The following is an 18,918-nucleotide window of genomic DNA, read 5'->3' as shown; positions in this document are numbered from 1 at the left end:
AGGGGAATGGGATTTAGAAGGGATAATACAAGGGCTTCTATACTATTTTATTTATTTAAAATATGTATGAAGAAAATAAGGTATAATGTAGCACACAGGCATTTTCATCTGTATATTTAAAATATTTCACAATATATAAAATATATAAAATTATATTTTAAAAGGACATTTACATAAAATGCAGTTACATGGAATAGTTAAAAACAATAAATTCTAACTTTTAAAAATAAATCTAAATGTGGGGAATAGTTTTCTTTCAGATAAATTATACACTAAATGCTATTAGGATATGCAGCATACCTTGCTATTAGGTACCAAGAAACAACTTCCCTTGAATTCTAATCTTGGTGCTAAAGGCCAGTATAATTCCTAAAAAGTAATGTGAAACCCTATCAAAAACAAAACAGAAAGCAAAAAACTTTCTAAGACGTCTCTGATGAAAAAATAAGAAGACAGAAATATATACATATATATCTCATCTAAACATTCATTTTCTGTATCAATCTTACATAGTTTAAAAAAAACTAGATAAAGCAATAAGCAATGCTCAAGTAACATATATTTAAACATGATTTTTGATTGATGTGGCTTTACATTCAGGAAGGCAGAAAAATGTGTTCATAAACACCAAAATGTGGGACTGGTTTTATACTAATAAAAAATAAGAGTGTAGACATATTTTTAAATTACTTACCACAATTACTGATTTTGCTTGTTCACAATACTGGAAGTCTCCATATCGAACAGACCTACGTCCCTGTAAATAAAGATATTTGAAATTAACTTGTAAAAATATTTATATTCAATATTAATAACTTTTGAAACAGTAAACAAATAAACACAGTGTTATCTGAGCACATAACAACTCTGGTCAATTTTTAATATCTACAATGTTTATTCTATTCATTAATTAAAAAGTAAATTAAAATATTTTCCTTCAAAGCTATCTTAACATTTTTCAAGCCATTAATAAGTTCAAGTTGTTATCCTTGAACAATACAATATTTATTCTTCTAGGCTGCTATAATTTCTATTTTCATAACTGAATATTTCTAACCACTGTGTAGGATGAGAGCAACTGTATCTACGTTTCCTCCTAAACTTTCTGACAATAGCTTACAGTTATATCCAATATATATTTGGGCCAATATTCATATGAAATTAAAGAAAAATAGCCTAGACATATATACCTCTAACTCAATTTTCTAGGATAACTTATCTGTATTAAAAGTTTAATATATTATGTGACATCAATATAATGAAATTACTTACATCTCGATCTACTGTAGTCGCAAAGCCAATGGCTTCTTTTTGTGTACAGTTAACAGCTTTCTGAAGAGTATAAATAACTTGTTCATAGGTATGAACCTCATCATTAAACAGCATGCAATAGTAGGTGTCACTCTTCTCTCTGTGGGATAAAACATTAATTATATATTATCTATTTGCATATCACCTTGCTCCAGGATGATTTATTAAGAACACACTTTGTTCTAGGGAACGTGCTAGGTACTAGGCACATACCTGTAATGAAGCCATCTGTGGTCCCCACACTCTATGACACTACTGGCTGGTGGGAAAGATAGATACTATACATATAATCTATGTGAATTCGCTTTTATCAAGAAGAATAGGATACTAGAGTGGGATAAAACCAGTATGGGAGTTCAGAGTACTGCCAAAGAAGTAATTTGAGAGCTGAAGTCAGAATTGGCTATCAGTGGTGCTCAAGTGGGGGCAATTCTCTACCCTCCATAGATGACCACTGGGCAATGTCTGGAAACTTTTGGTTGTCATGACTGGGGTGGGAGTGCCACTGGCATCCAGTGGGTAAGGGCCAAGGATGCTGCTAAAAATTCTACAATCCACCAGTTAGAGACCATAATATCTGGGCCCCAAAGCCAACAGTGCGAAGGGCTAGAAGAAAGTGAAAGCAAAGGCCCTGAGGTGGCAAAGGTAAATACTGGGAGCTGGAACACAGGGAGGAAGGAGGAGATTAGATTGGAGAGGGGCAGAAATCTTAAAGACCTTGTAATGGATTTCAATTTTGCCATCCTAAAGGCAATCAAAGATTTGAAAGTGAAATAGGAGCTATGGTCAGATTTGTCTTAAAGTTCACTTTGGCTATATGTGGAGAATGGACCATGAGAGACACGAGTGGATATGGCAGTCTAGTTAGGGACGTCATGTTGTCCAAGGATGAAATTAACACAATGTGGACTAGCATAGTAGTAATGGAGATGAACAGAAGTAAACAATTTGACAGAGGGAGAACCAGCTGGACCTGAAATCTAAGTGGATATGCATGACTCAGGTTTCTGGGTAGATGAAATGCCATTTACTAAGATGGGAAAACATTACAAGAGGCGCAAGTTAGATTCTTTTCCCTTCTATGCTGGTGGTCCCAAACTTACAATGGAACAGAAAAATAAAAACACAACTCTTCTATTCTCTATGGTTTAAATTTGGATCTCAGATTTAGATCTTAGTTGGTCCCCAACTCAAAATACATGAAGATAAAGTTATGAGGTAACTAAGCCATTTTCAACATTTCCAAAAAAGGAATACTAACTCATTTTACTAAAAAACAACCTACAACCTAATTATTTGGAACACTGTTGAGAAAGCAAAAAAGAAACACCACCAATGTCCTTTAGACTCTCACTTGTATTCAACCTTAACTGAGAATACAATTCCAACAAGCTTGGCTAGAATTAAAAGTAGAAGAGAAGGCTGCTTGAGGCAAGCACATTCATGCAGAAAAGTAAGCCCTTAACCTTAATACAGCTATAGCAGAATCCAGCTCTCTGGTCACAAATTTGCAATTTCCTCAATAAACTAAGAACAAATGGTAAAAATGTTAGATGTATTGTAGAAGAATCACAAAGTGTAGAATAAATTTTATACAAATTTAGAATCAAAAATGGTTAAAATTGAATTTGTGCATTTAGTCAAACCAGAAAACTCACTTAGATCAAAGTGCTCATTCCCTAATCAAATCTCATAAACAAACAAAAAGAACTGTAGAGTTAACTTAACAGCTTTATCACACAAAGAAGAGAAAAATGCCTGTGCTTGAAACCAGTGGTAGAGCCTTGATGTGGCTAAAATATGGCTATAAATCAGCGAAAGCGACAACAGGGAAAAACCTTTACCAATTAAATGGCTCACACATATTTAAAAACTATAAAACCAAGGTTATTATTATGCTGAAAACTAATTATTAAAAAAGATTATGTTCTATCCTAGCTGTATTAAAGTTAATTTGAGGAATTAGAATCAAAATGCTTAAAATTGAGTGTGAGCAAATACAAATACAAGGAATAAATGGGTTGTACTTACACCATCTCTAAATCTGGTGGCAATTCACTTTCCTTTTCCCAGGTTAATATCTCTACTGCATACCGAAACATAATAGCAAAAATGTTATAAGTTCTTGCTATCACATCTTCTGATAAATGCACAAGAGGATCCTGAAAGAACAGAAAAAAAAAAAATGCAACCGTGTTAAATGTACATTAATTCTCCTTTTTCCCATTCTGCCTCCCTCCTCAAAATACTACTGTAAAAAGCTGACTGATCTTCCAGCTTCAGCTTCTCTTCAATTTGATCCTATATGTTACATCTCAGCAAGTCAAACTTCCTAAAACATTCTGTTCATAATAATCCATATTACTGAATCATATGAACCACGATATTCCACGGCACTCCAATGCCTAATAAATAAATCTAAAAATTTTAGAATGGCATTCTAGGATCTTTAAAACCTAACATCAAACCATGGTTACAGCTTCACATCCCTCTAATCCCCAATTTCCAGAATAAACAAAGGAATGTTATCTAAGGATGGACAAGTAATATTTAGTTTTATAGGTCTAAAGGAGAGCCTGATTTTGAGGATTCTAAAGGGGAGAAGTCAACAAGGTCAGAAAACTGCTCCTCGATGTTAAGAATCACTCACTTTCTCTCAGCGAGTCAAGTTGTGTATGTATTTAACAGAGAACTTCGTACATTAGACTTAACAGTGAATAAGTCACTAAATTTCAAGGTTAATGTAAAAAAGTATTACTATAAACATACTCTAAGGTTATCTTTCAGTCAAGGTTGGCAAAATGTTTTACACAATCTAATCTTAATGCTTTATCAAATCTAAACATGTTATTTAGCTTAATGGCTAAATAGTGTTATATTCATCTCTCAATAAGAAAATCAATATATTCCAACATCATGGAATGGGAACCAGCACATTCTTGAAAATATACATAAGGATACAGAACATTTTTGTGCATCCTCACCAAGGATCAGCTTAGTGGAACTGATATAAAACAAATGGAGAAGGAGAATAATATCAAGGATGAAGGAAAAAAGACAAAGATTCCTAAAGGAGATGGGTCTAGGACTTAAAGAATGTAAGAAGTAAAGTAAGAAAAAGATTTTCCAAAGTCTTACACAGCACTTTTTACCTACAACTCTCCTCAATAAACTGCTTTATATGTCCCATCAAAAAAAAATTTTTTTTATACTGCTACCAAGGTTTGGTACTATTTCTTATGGAGACTTTAGAAGTTAACATGGCAAAACCACCTGTTACAGAGAAGGTATTGGAACTGGTACCTTCTGGGGATTCATAAAAGAGTGGCTATTAATCGTAAAACGAACCTCACATTGTACTAAAACAGAAAGTAGAACCAAAACTCAGTTTTCTTCGTGATACTATCTCACTATACAGTTATTCCATTTCTAACAATTACGTCCCATAATACAAGACATTTAGAGCATTGAAAAATTAAATGGTGTTGGGACAGAAACAACCGCCAATTCTTGAGAATCCAAGCCAGGAGTGTCCAAACTCTGTTCTAAAAATCCCAGGGCCTGGTAGAGATGTTTCCTATTTGAAATACACACCAGTTTAAAAACATATGATTATCCATATTTTTAAATGGCCTATGGATACAGATTTTTCTGCCATCTTTGTATGCACATGTTAACTTCTTGAGAATGGGTTACTGATGAAGAAACATTATTTCTGAAGTGAAGAGATGCGAGGCTATGCAAGTCTACTCGTGTACAATGGTAAATTAAATGCTATTTGAAAAGACTTCTGTTCCAAGTGCTCGTATCACAGCATAAGTCAGTTGGAATGAGAAAATAAATAACCATCTCATCCTATGTTGTATTATCTAAGACTAATAATTGTTTTTGGTGACATTTATGTTAGAGAATGCAAGCCTTTGTCAGTGAGTCAACTTTGATTTATTATTCTTCCAAACTAGAAGAATAGCATGCTGTTAAAAAGGTTACCTGTGGTTGGGACTTCCCTGGTGGTCCAGTGGTAAAGAATCTGCCTTATGATGCAGGGGACGCGGGTTCAATCCCTGGTCAGGGAACTAAGATCCTACATGCTGCAGGGCAACTAAGCCTATGCGCCACAACTACTGAGCCTGCGTGCTGCAAACTACGGAGCCCATGCACTCTGGAACCTGCGAGCCACGATTACAGAGCCCACGCGCCCTGGAGCCTGCGTGCCACAACTAGAGAAGAGAAGACCTGCCACCACAACTAGAGAGAAGCCCACACACCACAATGAAGAGCCTGCACGCTGCAACGAAAGGTCCTGCATGCAGCAACTAGACCCGATGCAGCCAAAAAAATCAATCAATCAATCTTAAAAAAAAAAAAGAAAAAAAAGTAAGCACATATTATAATAGAGTTTAACTGTTGTCATATGCAAATAAGGTATGAATGAGGGTTTTCTCCACACTGCCCAACTAAAACTAGAAATAAACTAGAAACCAAAGTTATGAATCGACTTTCTAACAAGAAATAAATATACATTCCAACTTATAAAAAATAAATTCATTAGTAATACTGCTTTTATCTGTTTTATTATTGGGATTTCTTAATAAAAATTTTATTAAAAAAAAATTCCACTGCCAAAAAATGTTTTCAAAAACCAGTATACTGTACTGTCAGAGTTGTCTATACTACCTAGGTTTAAAGCCCAGCTCTAGCACTTACTATGTGGGACACTGTAGGCAAGTTTCTTAATCTAAGACTCAAGCTTCCACAGCTATAAAATATGGGTAACAGTAGTATTTATCTTACAGGGCTGTTCTGAGAGTTAAATGAGATAACCCAAGAATCGTATTTAGCATGATATTCAGCTACTAGTTACCACTGATCTATATTCAAATGGGATGAAAGCAGCATTGATAAGTGAAAATTTCAGATAAAAAATTTTTCACTGAGGTTGTTCATTCAGTTAATATATGTTATTGAATTAAATTTCATTCCATAAAGGATTTACAGCAACTTTTTTTGGCCAAGTGCAGCTTGCGGGATCGTAGTTGCCCGACCAGGGATTGAACCTGCACTCTTGGCAGTGAAAACATGGAGTCCTAACCACTGGACCTCCAGGGAATTCCCCTTCAGCAACTAGAATACATCCAGTGTAATAAAACAGTATTAAAAAATAGATATACAGGGCTTCCCTGGTGGCGCAGTGGTTGAGAATCTGCCTGCTAATGCAGGGGACACGGGTTCGAGCCCTGGTCTGGGAAGATCCCACATGCCACGGAGCAGCTAGGCCCGTTGAGCCACAACTACTGAGCCTGCGCGTCTGGAGCCTATGCTCCGCAACAAGAGAGGCCGCGATAGTGAGAGGCCCGCGCGCCGCGATGAAGAGTGACCCCCGCTTGCCACAACTAGAGAAAGCCCTCGCACAGAAACGAAGACCCAACACAGCCAAAAAAAAAAAAAAAAAAAAAAAAAAAAGCATCAGCCTCAAGTCCAACCCATTCCTTAAAAAAAAAAAAAAAAAAGATATACAAAGCAGGTAAAATGAAAATAAAGGAAGGAAAATAAACTGAAGTCAAGATAACGTCTGTTTATAAATGCCAATCATATAAATTTCCATACAGCTACTACAGACAAACTGTTTTCAAGACGCCCCAACAAAAGGAAACACAGTCAGTTACCAGACTCACACCAAGAGAAACGTAACATTTCCTAATGCAGAGACCTAAGAGAAATTTCTTACGGTTTTTTATAAAGATCAACAAAGGAGACAATAGGAAAGGTACCATCCCACCAGCCTCCGTACTCACCCCCCGTGCTCAAGGGCCCATTTGGAAACCTAGTTGGGCATTTATTGTTGTCACAGTGATGGAAGATGCTATTACCATTTAATGAGTGGGAATTAGGTATAATAAACACAGTGCTTCTGACAGTGTACACCTGGGGTCAGTAAAGTTTTTCTGTGAAGAGTCAGTAAGTATTTTAGTTTTTGCAGGCTACAGGGTCTCTGTCATAGCTACTCAGTTTTGCTGTTGTAGTGGAAAAGCAGCTATAGACAGTACATGAACAATTAAGCGTGGCTGTGTTGCAATAAAATTTTATTTATGGATAATGAAATTTGAATTTCACATAATCTTCACATGCCACAAAATATTACCCTTATTGATTTTTCTTCAACTATTTAAAAATATAAAAACCATTCTTCGATTATGGTGGTGCCAGTAACAGGTTGCAGACAAGATCTGGCCTGTACAATGAAGAATGTCCCACCCCAAATGCCAAAAGTTGAGAAGACCTGTGGAACTTCTAAACACTACCCCAACAGAAGTATATAATCAAATTTTTTCCAACTTTTTCTTAAGATGTAGGCTGAATGTATAACAAAAAAATTATATTCAATAAAAACAATTCTATGACAGGCTAAAAAGGTTCATTTCAAATATTGTATAGCCTTCTTCCATTTCAAGCATAAAATAGAAAAACCCTAGATAATGTATGGATTTAATGAGTGGGGACCAGGTATGCTAAATATAATGTTATTTGTTATCTTTTTAATATCTTATAGTCTTTTCTCGAAGACTTCATTTCTCTTAACTGAATTCTTAAATAGGAATTAAATGGCAAAGTCTGGAGGTTCGATCCTCTGTCAAGTTGCTGGAATATATATTCTCCAGGCAGGACCATACAATTTCAGCCAGGCAGGTTATTTTGCTGGCATCTTCTAAAAATTCAGGAAACTAACCAGAGTCTTCATTATTTGATAGCTACCCCACTAATGTATGAGGATAAAGCCAAGAGAGTAACTGCAGGCGGATTCATAATTTTTCTTAGAAAATTTAAAGTGAACAATCTGGTGGTATCTAGTACATTCATAATGTTGAGCCACAATCACCTCTATCTAGTTCTAAAACATTTCTATCACTTCAACAAAGTAAAACCCCTTACCCATTAAGCAGTTTTTCTCCATTTCTCCCTTCCCTATTCCCTGGCAACCACCAGTCTGTGTTCTCTACAGACTTATTTATTCTGGATATTTCACATAAATGGAATCATACAGTATGTGACCCTTCGTGTCTGGCTTCTTTCACTTAGCATGATGTTTTGAAAGTTCATCCACGTTGCAACATGTATCAGTACTTCATTCCTTTTTACAGCTAAGTAATATTACACTGTATGTTTATCCATTCACATACTGATAGACATTTTGACTGTTTCCACCTTTTGGCTATTATGAATAATGCTGCTACTAATGTGTGTGCATGTACTTATTTGAATATTTGTTTTTAATTCTTTTGGGTATATACCTAGAAGTGAAATTACAGGCTTACATGGCAATGTTTAACATTTGAGGAATAGCCAAACTGTTTTCCACAGTGCTAAATCATTTTGCATTCCCACTAGCACTGTACAGAGTTCCAATTTCTCTATAGCCTCGCCAACACCTATTTGCCACTTTTTTGATTACAGCCATCCTAGTGGGTGTGAAGTGGTATCTCACTGTGGTTTTGATTTACATTTCCCTAATGACTAATACTCTTGAGCATGTTTTCATGTGTTTGTTGGTCACTTGTATTATATCTTCTTTGGAGAAATGTCTATTCAGGTCCTTTGGCCATTTTTAATTGTGTTGTCTTTTTGTTGTTGAGTTGCAAGATATATATTCTGGATACCAGACACTTATCAGATATGACTTGCAAATATTTTCTCCCAGAGTCCTAAAGTTTTACACTAGCTTTCAATTATTTTTTAAAAGCAAAACCATTTTTTCCAATTATGTCTTTGTTTGCCTTACTTATATTTTTATATACAGAATGCCAACCCAATATGTAAGAGATAAAAACAGAGCTGCTCCAATTGCAGTAGAGAAATCTGAAACCCTGATCACTTGGCATCTCTCTGTAGCAAATCCTAGAACACATGCACAAAGCAAATGAAACACAAATATATATGTTTTCTATAGCACTGAATCATTTTGCACAAATTTTCATCTGTCTAAAACACAGTGAAACACAGTCTAAAAGATACTGTCCTACACCATAAGTTCTCCGGTCATTCTGTTAAAATATCTGAGACCAGGAAGACATGTGCACTAGGAAGGACTATTAATGTCCACTTGCCCCAGATCGGTATCAGACCTACTTACTAACAATGCATAAGTTCTTTTAATGTACCCACCTCTCTGCCATTTAAAATTAAAATCTGAAATAAGGATCTTAAATCAAACATCAGATTGTCACAAACGGCAGAGTTTCAAGTATTTATTTAGTGAGAGCCCATTATTTCATTACAAATATCATTTAGAGAAAAATAATAAAGGAGCAACAACAATTTTAGAAAGCACATATTTACAGCTGGAACGAGTATAACTTGTACTGAGCTATCATCCCAGTGTTTGGTCCCATCACATATCCAATGACATTGATTTACCAGGAGATGATGAGTAGGATTGGCTGCCATGTAGGACTACAGATAAGAAAGGTATCTGATCTACAAAGTCTTAGTCACAAAACAAACAAAAACCAACTAAGTTAACTGATCTACATATATAGGAAAAATAATCCCTTTAATAATAAATGAGGACTTAAAAAAACTCATATATGCTTAAAATAAAACAAACAAATGCAGAAGTCCAAATTAAATTAAATTTCTATAATTTCAAGTGTGTTCTACTAGTAATGGTATGCCATCCATAAAATGCAAAAAACTTTCGAAATATATACTTGGTCACTGTTAATAGTGAGAGGACTATTGATATTTTACTTATCCATTGCTATATTATAACCTAATTCTTATGTCTGAAAATATTTCAAACACATGGTTAACAGTACTTCCTTAGGAACAATTTTGTGAAAATGTTTTTACCTCTTCTTCCTCAATTTCAGAGGAGTTAAGTTCATGTTTCTGACAGTAAGGACCCTCTTTCCAAGCTTCAGTATCACCACAGTCACAGAAACCTCCACCTCCTGATGTTGTCATCTTGAAAAAAAATTGTAAAGTATCTTGTCAATAAGTATTTACTGAGGGCTATCGGATTATAAATAGGAATATCAAGTGCTAAGGAAATAACATTGCTGAAGTGTTAATTTCTTTGGAGGGATAAAATTAAATAAAATGCCAAACCTCTCAATGTTTTAAAGCTGATTTTAAATAAGCCTATAGGCTAATTTAAGTGATTTCAAAATAAAATAAGCTACTCTGTAGTGTCTAGCAAGCTACAGCTATTTTAAAGAGGTAAAATATGTCCACTTGCATGACTTCCTAATTAGGAAAATAACAAGGGTTTTCTTGCTAGGTTTTGGCTAAATTGGTATACTGTTGGTATCTATGCTACCAGGTTATAACATAACAGATTCAAGAGTGACAAAGATTCCTATAGCTGCTGTCTTCTACAAAAGTCTAATAAGAGTGCATCTGCATTAGAGAAAGTGACCAAAAAAACTAGAAATAGTTTATTTTTCTTTTCTAACACTCTCTAAATAGCATTCTTTGAAAAGGAAGGAAGCTCTGGAAACAGAAACATGGAGTGCCTAGTCATAAAACCTTTTACCACCTGTGGGCTTCAAAATTATTCATGCTTCCTTAAGATGTAGCAATGATTCAAGGAATCTGGCAAGATAAAACCTATTATTTAATAATTAGTAGACTGGAAATTCTGCTTTTTAAAAAAATACTGTGAGAGTTTATAGATGGGTATGAGAAGGAAATTTTAGAAACAGCCTTTCATATCTTGCCCAAAGTAAGTATTTGTGTGTTACATATCACAAGGTAATTAATGTAAACTCACAAATGACAGTTATTCTTAGGGGCTGTAAAGATATATGCCAAGAAACATGGGCAGGCAGCCATACGGAAAATGATAACCTCACCCTATAGCTTTTATGCATGTTCTGGTAACCAAAGATAGGTAGAACAGTTTAAAGGAAACTAGGATTCTCTTACTGATTTATGAAAATAAAAAGAACATATAAAAATATGAATTCAATTTTGCAGCTGTTTTAGTTCACTGTTAACAATACTCGGGTAGAGTAAATAAAAACAAACAGGAGGAAAAGTCCTGAATCAAAAGTCTTGAATTAATAAGAAGATTGCAGTATTTCTTCTCTATCTTTATTTGAGATTAGGGTGAAAAGTTCCAGCTACTAACAGTTCCCTAAATTTTTGAATGTTCATAGCTCTGTCTTCAGCTTCCAGTAGAGGAACCAGGACAGGCTTAGCAATAATCTGCCTACGTATTTTGTATCCCTGACTTAAAAGCAAACATACTTGATTTTTGGAAAAGTAACGATTGCATTACAGCAGTTAAAAAAAAAAAAAAATTGGTTAGTCTTTTGTTCTGAAGTCGGCCCTTTTCTACATTGTAGTAGATGCCTCTTTAATATTAAGAAATGACAAATCTTCTGCAGAAGCTGACCAATAGATAGAACCATTTCTTAAAGGTATAATCCTGTCACTTTTACTTAATTGCTCACTCATCTCCCTTCAGAACCTCCCTCTTGCATTTTAACTCTCACCTTTATCCTCTAATTTTTGATAACTTGCTTTATAAACCTAGAATTATAAAGATAATAAACATTAAAAAAAAATAACAAAACAAACTAGTTGAAAACCAATACTGAAAGAGCTGCTATCTATAGTCTTTTCATCTTAAACCATGTGTTCCATGAAATCTGGATTCATAATTCATCTCTACACTGCCATCGTATGTTTAATGGTATTTGAATAACACATTTCTTAAACCACTCTCCCCTGTTTCAGTGTTAAATCTTGGAATTTTAAAAAGAAAAGGTATTGAATATAAAATTCAATACTAGGTGTGGTTATTATCTGGATATTACTAACCCTATATCGATGGTCTCTGTGAATACTTCCCAAAAAGCACTCCATGCATAAAACACAAGTTGGATCAACTGCACAGTCTCTGTAAAGTTAAAGAAAAAAAAAATCAGAGTGTCATAAAATAACTGTATATTTTACCACATAATATTTCAAATTGGAATCCATCTTGGAAGAGCCAGAATAGTGAAATGCCTTAGTGTTAGAAGAAAAGAAATTATTTTTCCCAAAGATCTGTGAGATCTTTGATCAATGGAGTCAGCTTAAGAACCTGCTTCTCATACTGGATGTGTACTAGGGGGTCTTAGAAGGCACATATTACTAGAATGGCAATTTTCCCTAAAGATTTGGGGAAATCCTATTTTATATTAAAACACACAGATGTATATGGAATAGATTTTAAATATTATAAATTCTTAAGATATTTTAACTAATTAAAATGGCAATAACATATTAAGTGTTCAATATACAGGCTGACGTGGGTCTCCACACTCGGTCTGTATATCTGATGGTCACACAACACTTATGGTTCATAAGACATCCTGATGGGGGAGTAGGAGTTCCACAAAGTGAATGGGTTGACAGTGGTGCCTTCGATCATTTCATTTGCTTTTATCATACTGCCATCTAGATACATTTACAGATCATATCTTAACTAATTTCTACGATTCTATGAAATGAGATGGGGAGTCATGAAAATCTTTAAATTTCCCCTTATCCTTGTTTCTGTATCCTCATAGGCAACCACCCTACTATGCCTACTGTGTGCCCTTTAATTTGTATGTGTTCTTGCAAAATGTTTTTGAATGCATGTATTTAAAAAAATTTTTATTTTTTAAATTGTAGTTGATTTACAATATTTCATTAGTTTCACGTGTACAGCAAAGTGATTCGTATATGTGTGTGTGTATATATATATATTTCAGATTCTTTTCCATTATAGGTTATTATAAGATGCTGAATATAGTTTCCTGTGCTATACAGTAAATCCTTATTGTTTACTGAGTGCATGTATTTTTGATGTGTGCAAATCTTACTGTGTTATATCTCATTCTGTTCTTTTTCAATTCTGTAACATAATCCATTCATTTTGTCTGTGTACATTTGATTTGCTGCTTCTGATTGGTATATAATATGCCATGGCATGTATCCAAAACATTTTTTCTCTCTACTATCCATGCACCGGACACCTGGATTACCTCCAATGCCTTTCTACCACAAATAATGCTGCAATGAATATTCCTGTAAATGTTTTCTTATGGATCTGATTGAGATTTTCTTCGGCATATAAACTCAAAAGCAGAATTGCTGGGTCATATACATATAGAGTTTTAATTCTGAGTGCCATACTACTGTCCAGAGTGGCTACATGTGCCCCAGCAGTGTGTAAGAGTTTTTATAACCTGCATCTTCATCAGCATTTGGTTTTTATCTCGTTTGCTAATATGTGCCAGCTTAACATATATGAAATATCTTACTGTCTTTTTTGTTTTTTGGTTTGCTTGTTTTTTTTTTTTTTGGCTGCATTGGGTCCTTATTGCTGTACGTGGGCTTTCTCTAGTTGCAGCGAGCGGGGGCTACTCTTCATTGCAGTGCATGTGCTTCTCATTGCAGTGGCTTCTCATGTTGCAGAGCACGGGCTCTAGGTGCGCGGGCTTCAGCAGTTGTGGCACGCAGGCTCAAGAGTTGTGGCTTGCGGGCTCTAGAGCGCAGGCTCAGCAGTTGTGGCGCACGGGCTTAGTTGCTCCGCAGCATGTGGGATCTTCCTGGGCCAGGGCTCGAACCGTGTCCCCTGCGTTGGCAGGCGGATTCTTAACCACTGAGCAACCAGGGAAGCCCCTATCTTACTGTTTTAATTTGTATTTCTCTGACTGCTAATACATTTGAGCAACTCTTCATATGCTTACTGCTTTGAGGATTTCCTTTTCTATAAACTGCCTGTTTATATCCTTTGCCCATTTTTCTGCTGGGATTGCTTTCTTTATCTTGTTTATTTGCAGGAGTTTCCTATACAGTCTAGTTTAGAGGACATTAATCACTTGGCAATTTAAACATTGCAAATATTGTCTCCCATTTGTCACATGTGTATTAGTTTTGCCCATGGGGTCCTTTGTTAAATAGAGCTCCCTCTTTTGATGCAATTAAATTTACACACAAATTGTTTGTGCTTTGAGGTTTTAAAAGTTCCTTCCCCAACCCTAGGTCACAAAAATACATATGTTTTTAAAGAAAATAATTTTCTTCTATTAAACCTTTTGGTTTTATCTTCCACATTTAGGTGTTTAATCCATCTGGAATCTACCTTTGCATATGATATAGGATAGAGATACTGTTTTATTTCTCCATATATAATGAGCTGCTTTTTCTAAAACCATCTACTAAACAACCTAACTTTTACCTATTGATTGTGGTGTCACCTTTATAACATACTAAGTTCCCATATATCCTTGGGTCTATTATCTAAGTTCTCTAAGAGTGATCTATTTGTTTGTTCTTGTACTATACCACACTGTATTACTATGGCCTTTTGTAGTATTGATATATCTTAATATCTGATAGGGTAAATTCCCCTTTATTCTCCTTTTTTAAAGGTTGATTTAACTATTAATGAATTATTATTTATTTTTCTACACAATAAGTTTACAGAGTTCCTCGAAAATACCCAGCTAAAATTTTGACAGAGATTACTTGGAATTTATTGATAAACTTCAGAAGTAATAACATCCTTATAAGAGTAAATTATCATGTCCACGATTATTTCCTGTATCTTTTATTGAAGTTTTAAAGTTTTCTTAATATGAGTCCTGTGTATTCTTGATTAGACTAATATCTAGACACTTTCTAGGTTTTGTTGTTTAAATGATACACATTTTTTTAAAATTTCATTTTCTAGTTGGTTAAGGATGATGAAAAGAAATAGTATTTATTTTTAAGACCCTTGATGAACTCAAGGCAGTTTTAATAGTTTGCTGATTCTGTTTTATTCCCCTGAAGTAAATGAGTAATACAGTCTGTACATAATGACAATTTAATCTTTTTCCTTACAATAGTTATTCTTCTTCCCTTGTACTGTTGACAAGGACTTCTAGTAATATGTTAAACAAGAGCAGTAATAGTAGGCATCCTTGTCTTGCTTTAGATATTAAAGTAAACACATCTAAGTATTATGTTCACTGTAGGTTTACTAAGAAAGTGCTCTTCTAGAAAGAATCAAGCATCTATCTTGTCTTTCCTATATAAACTGTGCCTCAGGGTTATCGAAGGATCGACGAGGGACTGTTTCTTTCATAGAAGACTAGCTTATAAACAAAGAAGAGATGATAAATTAGTAGATGATAAAGAGTAGCACCATTTTGCTACCCCCTAATGAATAACGACCCAGGCAGCAAGCATCAGTGACTGCTAAAACATTAGGTAAAAAGGCTGATGGAGGGACTTCCCTGGCAGTGGTTAAGACTCCGTGCTTCCAACGCAGGGGGCACAGGTTAAATCCCTGGTTGGGGAACTAAGATCCCACGTGCCACGTGGCGCGGCAAAAAACATAAATAAGAGGCTGCTGGAGGCCTTCACGATGGTTGCATGTGCCAGGTACCTAAACCCACTGATCAATTTTAACAAAAGCAGCCAAGCATCATATACCTCCTGATATCAAGAATTAAGAAGTTATGCATCAGGCTTCCTTGGTGGCACAATGGTTAAGAATCTACCTGCCAATGCACGTGACACAGGTTCGAGCCCTGGTCCGAGAAGATCCCACATGCCATGGAGCAACTAAGCCCGTGCGCCACAACTACTGAGCCTGCGCTCTAGAGACCTTGAGCCACAACTACTGAGCCCACACGCTACAACTACTGAAGCCCGCGTGCCTAGAGCCTGTGCTCCACAACAAGAGAAGCCACCGCAATGAGAAGCCCGCGCACCACAACAAAGACTGGCCCCTGCTCCCTGCAACTAGAGAAAGCCCGCGCAGCAACGAAGACCCAACGCAGCCAAAAATAAATAAATAAATAAATAAAAATAATAAAGTTCCCTTAAAAAAAAAGTTATGCATCAATAATTATGAAACTATTATCCACCCCACCCCCCCAATAATAGAAGTTAATCAAGCCTAACTACCTGTTTTGAGGAAAGATAGGGAAAAAAGAAACATTTAAGCAACACCATGGGGCCACAATCAGCCAAATCTAGAATGTGGAAAATTCCATAGGACAAATGACCTGGTTTCTTAGTAACATAATGGAAAAAAGAAGGAAGGAAAGAGGTAAAAGAGCTATTACAGTTTAAAAGAAAAAATGAAGAATAACAGCCAAATGCAATGTGTGAACACTGAATTCACAGTTATGAGTCAATCAGGACAATTTCAACTCTGCTAGACAGCAGATAATATTAAGGAATTAGTGTTAATTATTTTAGGATATTAATGGTTATAGAGAAAAAAGGTACATACTGAGTATTGATTAAAAAGAGCATGTTGTCTGGAATATGCTTCAAAATAATCTAGCAGGGCAGGAAAAAAGTGTATGAGAGTGTATGTGTGTGTATATAGATTAAAAAGAGTTGCCATATATTGATAACTGCTGAAGCTGAGCAATGATTATTACCTGTCACGTCTATTGTACCACTCACCCTACCTTTATTATGTTTGAAACTGTCTATAATAAAAAACTTTTAAAAATCCAATACACAAATACTCAATAAAGTTCCCTTATATATTCTTTGTTTGCTGAGAATTAAATCACAAACAATAATTGAAATACATAAAATGCTTTTCTGAATCAAATCAGAAAAACATTTTTCTTTTCTCAACTATTAAAATGGTGAATTACATCAATAATCGTTTTAAAGATGAACTATCTTTGGATTCCTGAACTAAATTCCATTTGATCATGATGCATCACTCTTTTAGTATATTCTTGGATTCAGACAGCTAATATTTTATTTAGGATCCCTTTCATCTACATTAGTAAGGGAAATGGCTTTATAATGTCTCCTCTTGAATTTATCAGGGTTTCAAATCAAGCTTATTAAGTAGCCACATAAAGAGTTAGGCAGCTTTCACTCTTTCCCTCTTTTCTGCAGTAACTTGTTTAAGAAAGGAATTAACTGTTCCTTCAAAATTTGATAGAACTCACCCATACACAGTCATCCAGGTATGCGATTTTTGGGAGGCAAGATCTTTGATTACCATTCCAATGTTTTCATACTATATTCAAGTTGCCTATCATTTTTCTACAAATTTATCCATTTCATCTACATGTTCAATTTTTTTTTTTTTTTAGCATTTACTTATTCGTAATTCTCATATTTCAGAGGTTGTCAAACTTTCTTAGTTCATAGCATCTTTAGTGTCTCAACAGTTTCTTTCAGGGTATCACTAGACCAAATGAAACACCTAATCATTCTATTTATCAAACAGTTAGACTCAAAGAACTTAGTACCTGTTAGGCACCGCACAATTTCTCAAATCTTAGAATCAGACTGGATACCACCACCCTCATTTCTTATTCCACAGGTATTTGCTTTTTAATCACAACAATGGAGAGGACCCAGCTTCGGCAAGAAATGACATCACTAAAAGGAATGCAGTGAGTGTACTTCTCAATCTTCATTCTGAATTTTACATATGTGCATCTTCTCTTTTCTTACTCAGTCTTCTCAGAAAACTACCTTAATAATTCCAAAAAGTATCTCAACTTTTTACTTTTGCTTCATTTTCTGATCTTTTTATTTCCTTTCTTCTTTTTCCTTTGAATGTGCTCAATTCTATTTCTACAAACGTCTTGAACTCAATGTTTACCTTGTTTATTTTTCTTTTTTATCTTTGAAATAATTTTATTTATAGAAAAATTGCAAAAATAGTAGAGTTCCTTTACACCCTTACCAAGCTTTCCTTAATGTTAACCATAGTACAAGGAAATTGTACAAGGAAATTGTACCAAAAACATTGGTACAATATTATTAACTACAGACCTTATTCAAATATCATTGGTTTTCCCACTAAGGTCCTTTTTTTCTCTTCTGGATCCAACACAGGCTCCCACATTACATTAGATGTCATTTCTCCTTAATCTCCTCTAATCTCCAAAAGATTGACAGTTCCTCAGTCTTTTCCTGACTTTGAGACCATAACCCTTTTGAAGAGTACTGGTTAGTTATCTTGCAGATGTTCCACAATTTGCGTTTCTGATGTTTTCATGATTAGATTGAGTTATGCATTTTTGGCAAAAACACCAGAGGAATGATGCTGTGTCTTTCTCAGTGCATCATAACACGGGGCACGTGTTGATTTGATATGTTTTATTACTGGTGATGTTACCTTTGCTCACTTCATTAAGATGGTGTCTGCTGGATTTCTTCACTGTAAAGTTGTTATTGTTCCTTTTGTAATTAAATATATTTGGGGAGATATTTTGTGACTATGCAAACATCCTCCTATTTCTCCTCAAAATTTCACCCACTAGCTTTAGCATCTACCAATGGATCTAGACTACAATTATTACTGTGTTATTTGCCTAATGGTGATTTTCTGTTTTATTTATTAACTGTAACTCTTCAATACAGGAAAACTACTGAAAACATCCCTTCTCTCCTGTTTATTTACTCAAAGAGTATGGACTCATGGATATTTATTTTATTCTATGGGTTATAATTTAATACTATCATTACTTATTTTATTACCCAAATTGTTTTAGCTGTGGCCATTGGGAACTCTTTCAGTTTGGTCTCCATGCCCTTTCAACAGGCCCTGTTCCTTTTTGAGCACTTTCTTACCTCTGGCAACATAACATG

At 35.0% G+C, this 18,918-nt stretch overlaps 1 protein-coding gene across 4 annotated transcripts in view; it reads right to left on the bottom strand.

The window, feature by feature from the left end:
• The window catches only part of UBR2 (ubiquitin protein ligase E3 component n-recognin 2), a 116,005-nt gene that overhangs the window by 69,918 nt on the left and 27,169 nt on the right, over positions 1-18,918 (bottom strand). For all 4 annotated transcript variants that reach the window (XM_068557112.1, XM_068557111.1, XM_068557113.1 and 1 more), the window contains exons 3-7: positions 12,136-12,214; positions 10,159-10,272; positions 3,343-3,473; positions 1,273-1,411; positions 695-757 (exon numbers count right to left, since the gene is read on the bottom strand). In XM_068557112.1, coding sequence (XP_068413213.1) covers positions 695-757; positions 1,273-1,411; positions 3,343-3,473; positions 10,159-10,272; positions 12,136-12,214 — 526 coding nt within the window. The remainder of the gene's footprint in view (positions 1-694; positions 758-1,272; positions 1,412-3,342; positions 3,474-10,158; positions 10,273-12,135; positions 12,215-18,918) is intronic.

The sequence above is a fragment of the Eschrichtius robustus genome, chromosome 12 (assembly GCF_028021215.1).
Source record: "Eschrichtius robustus isolate mEscRob2 chromosome 12, mEscRob2.pri, whole genome shotgun sequence".
NCBI lineage: Eukaryota > Metazoa > Chordata > Mammalia > Artiodactyla > Eschrichtiidae > Eschrichtius > Eschrichtius robustus.
Note: the sequence above shows the minus strand (reverse complement) of the source record. Positions and strands in the feature narration are given on the sequence as shown.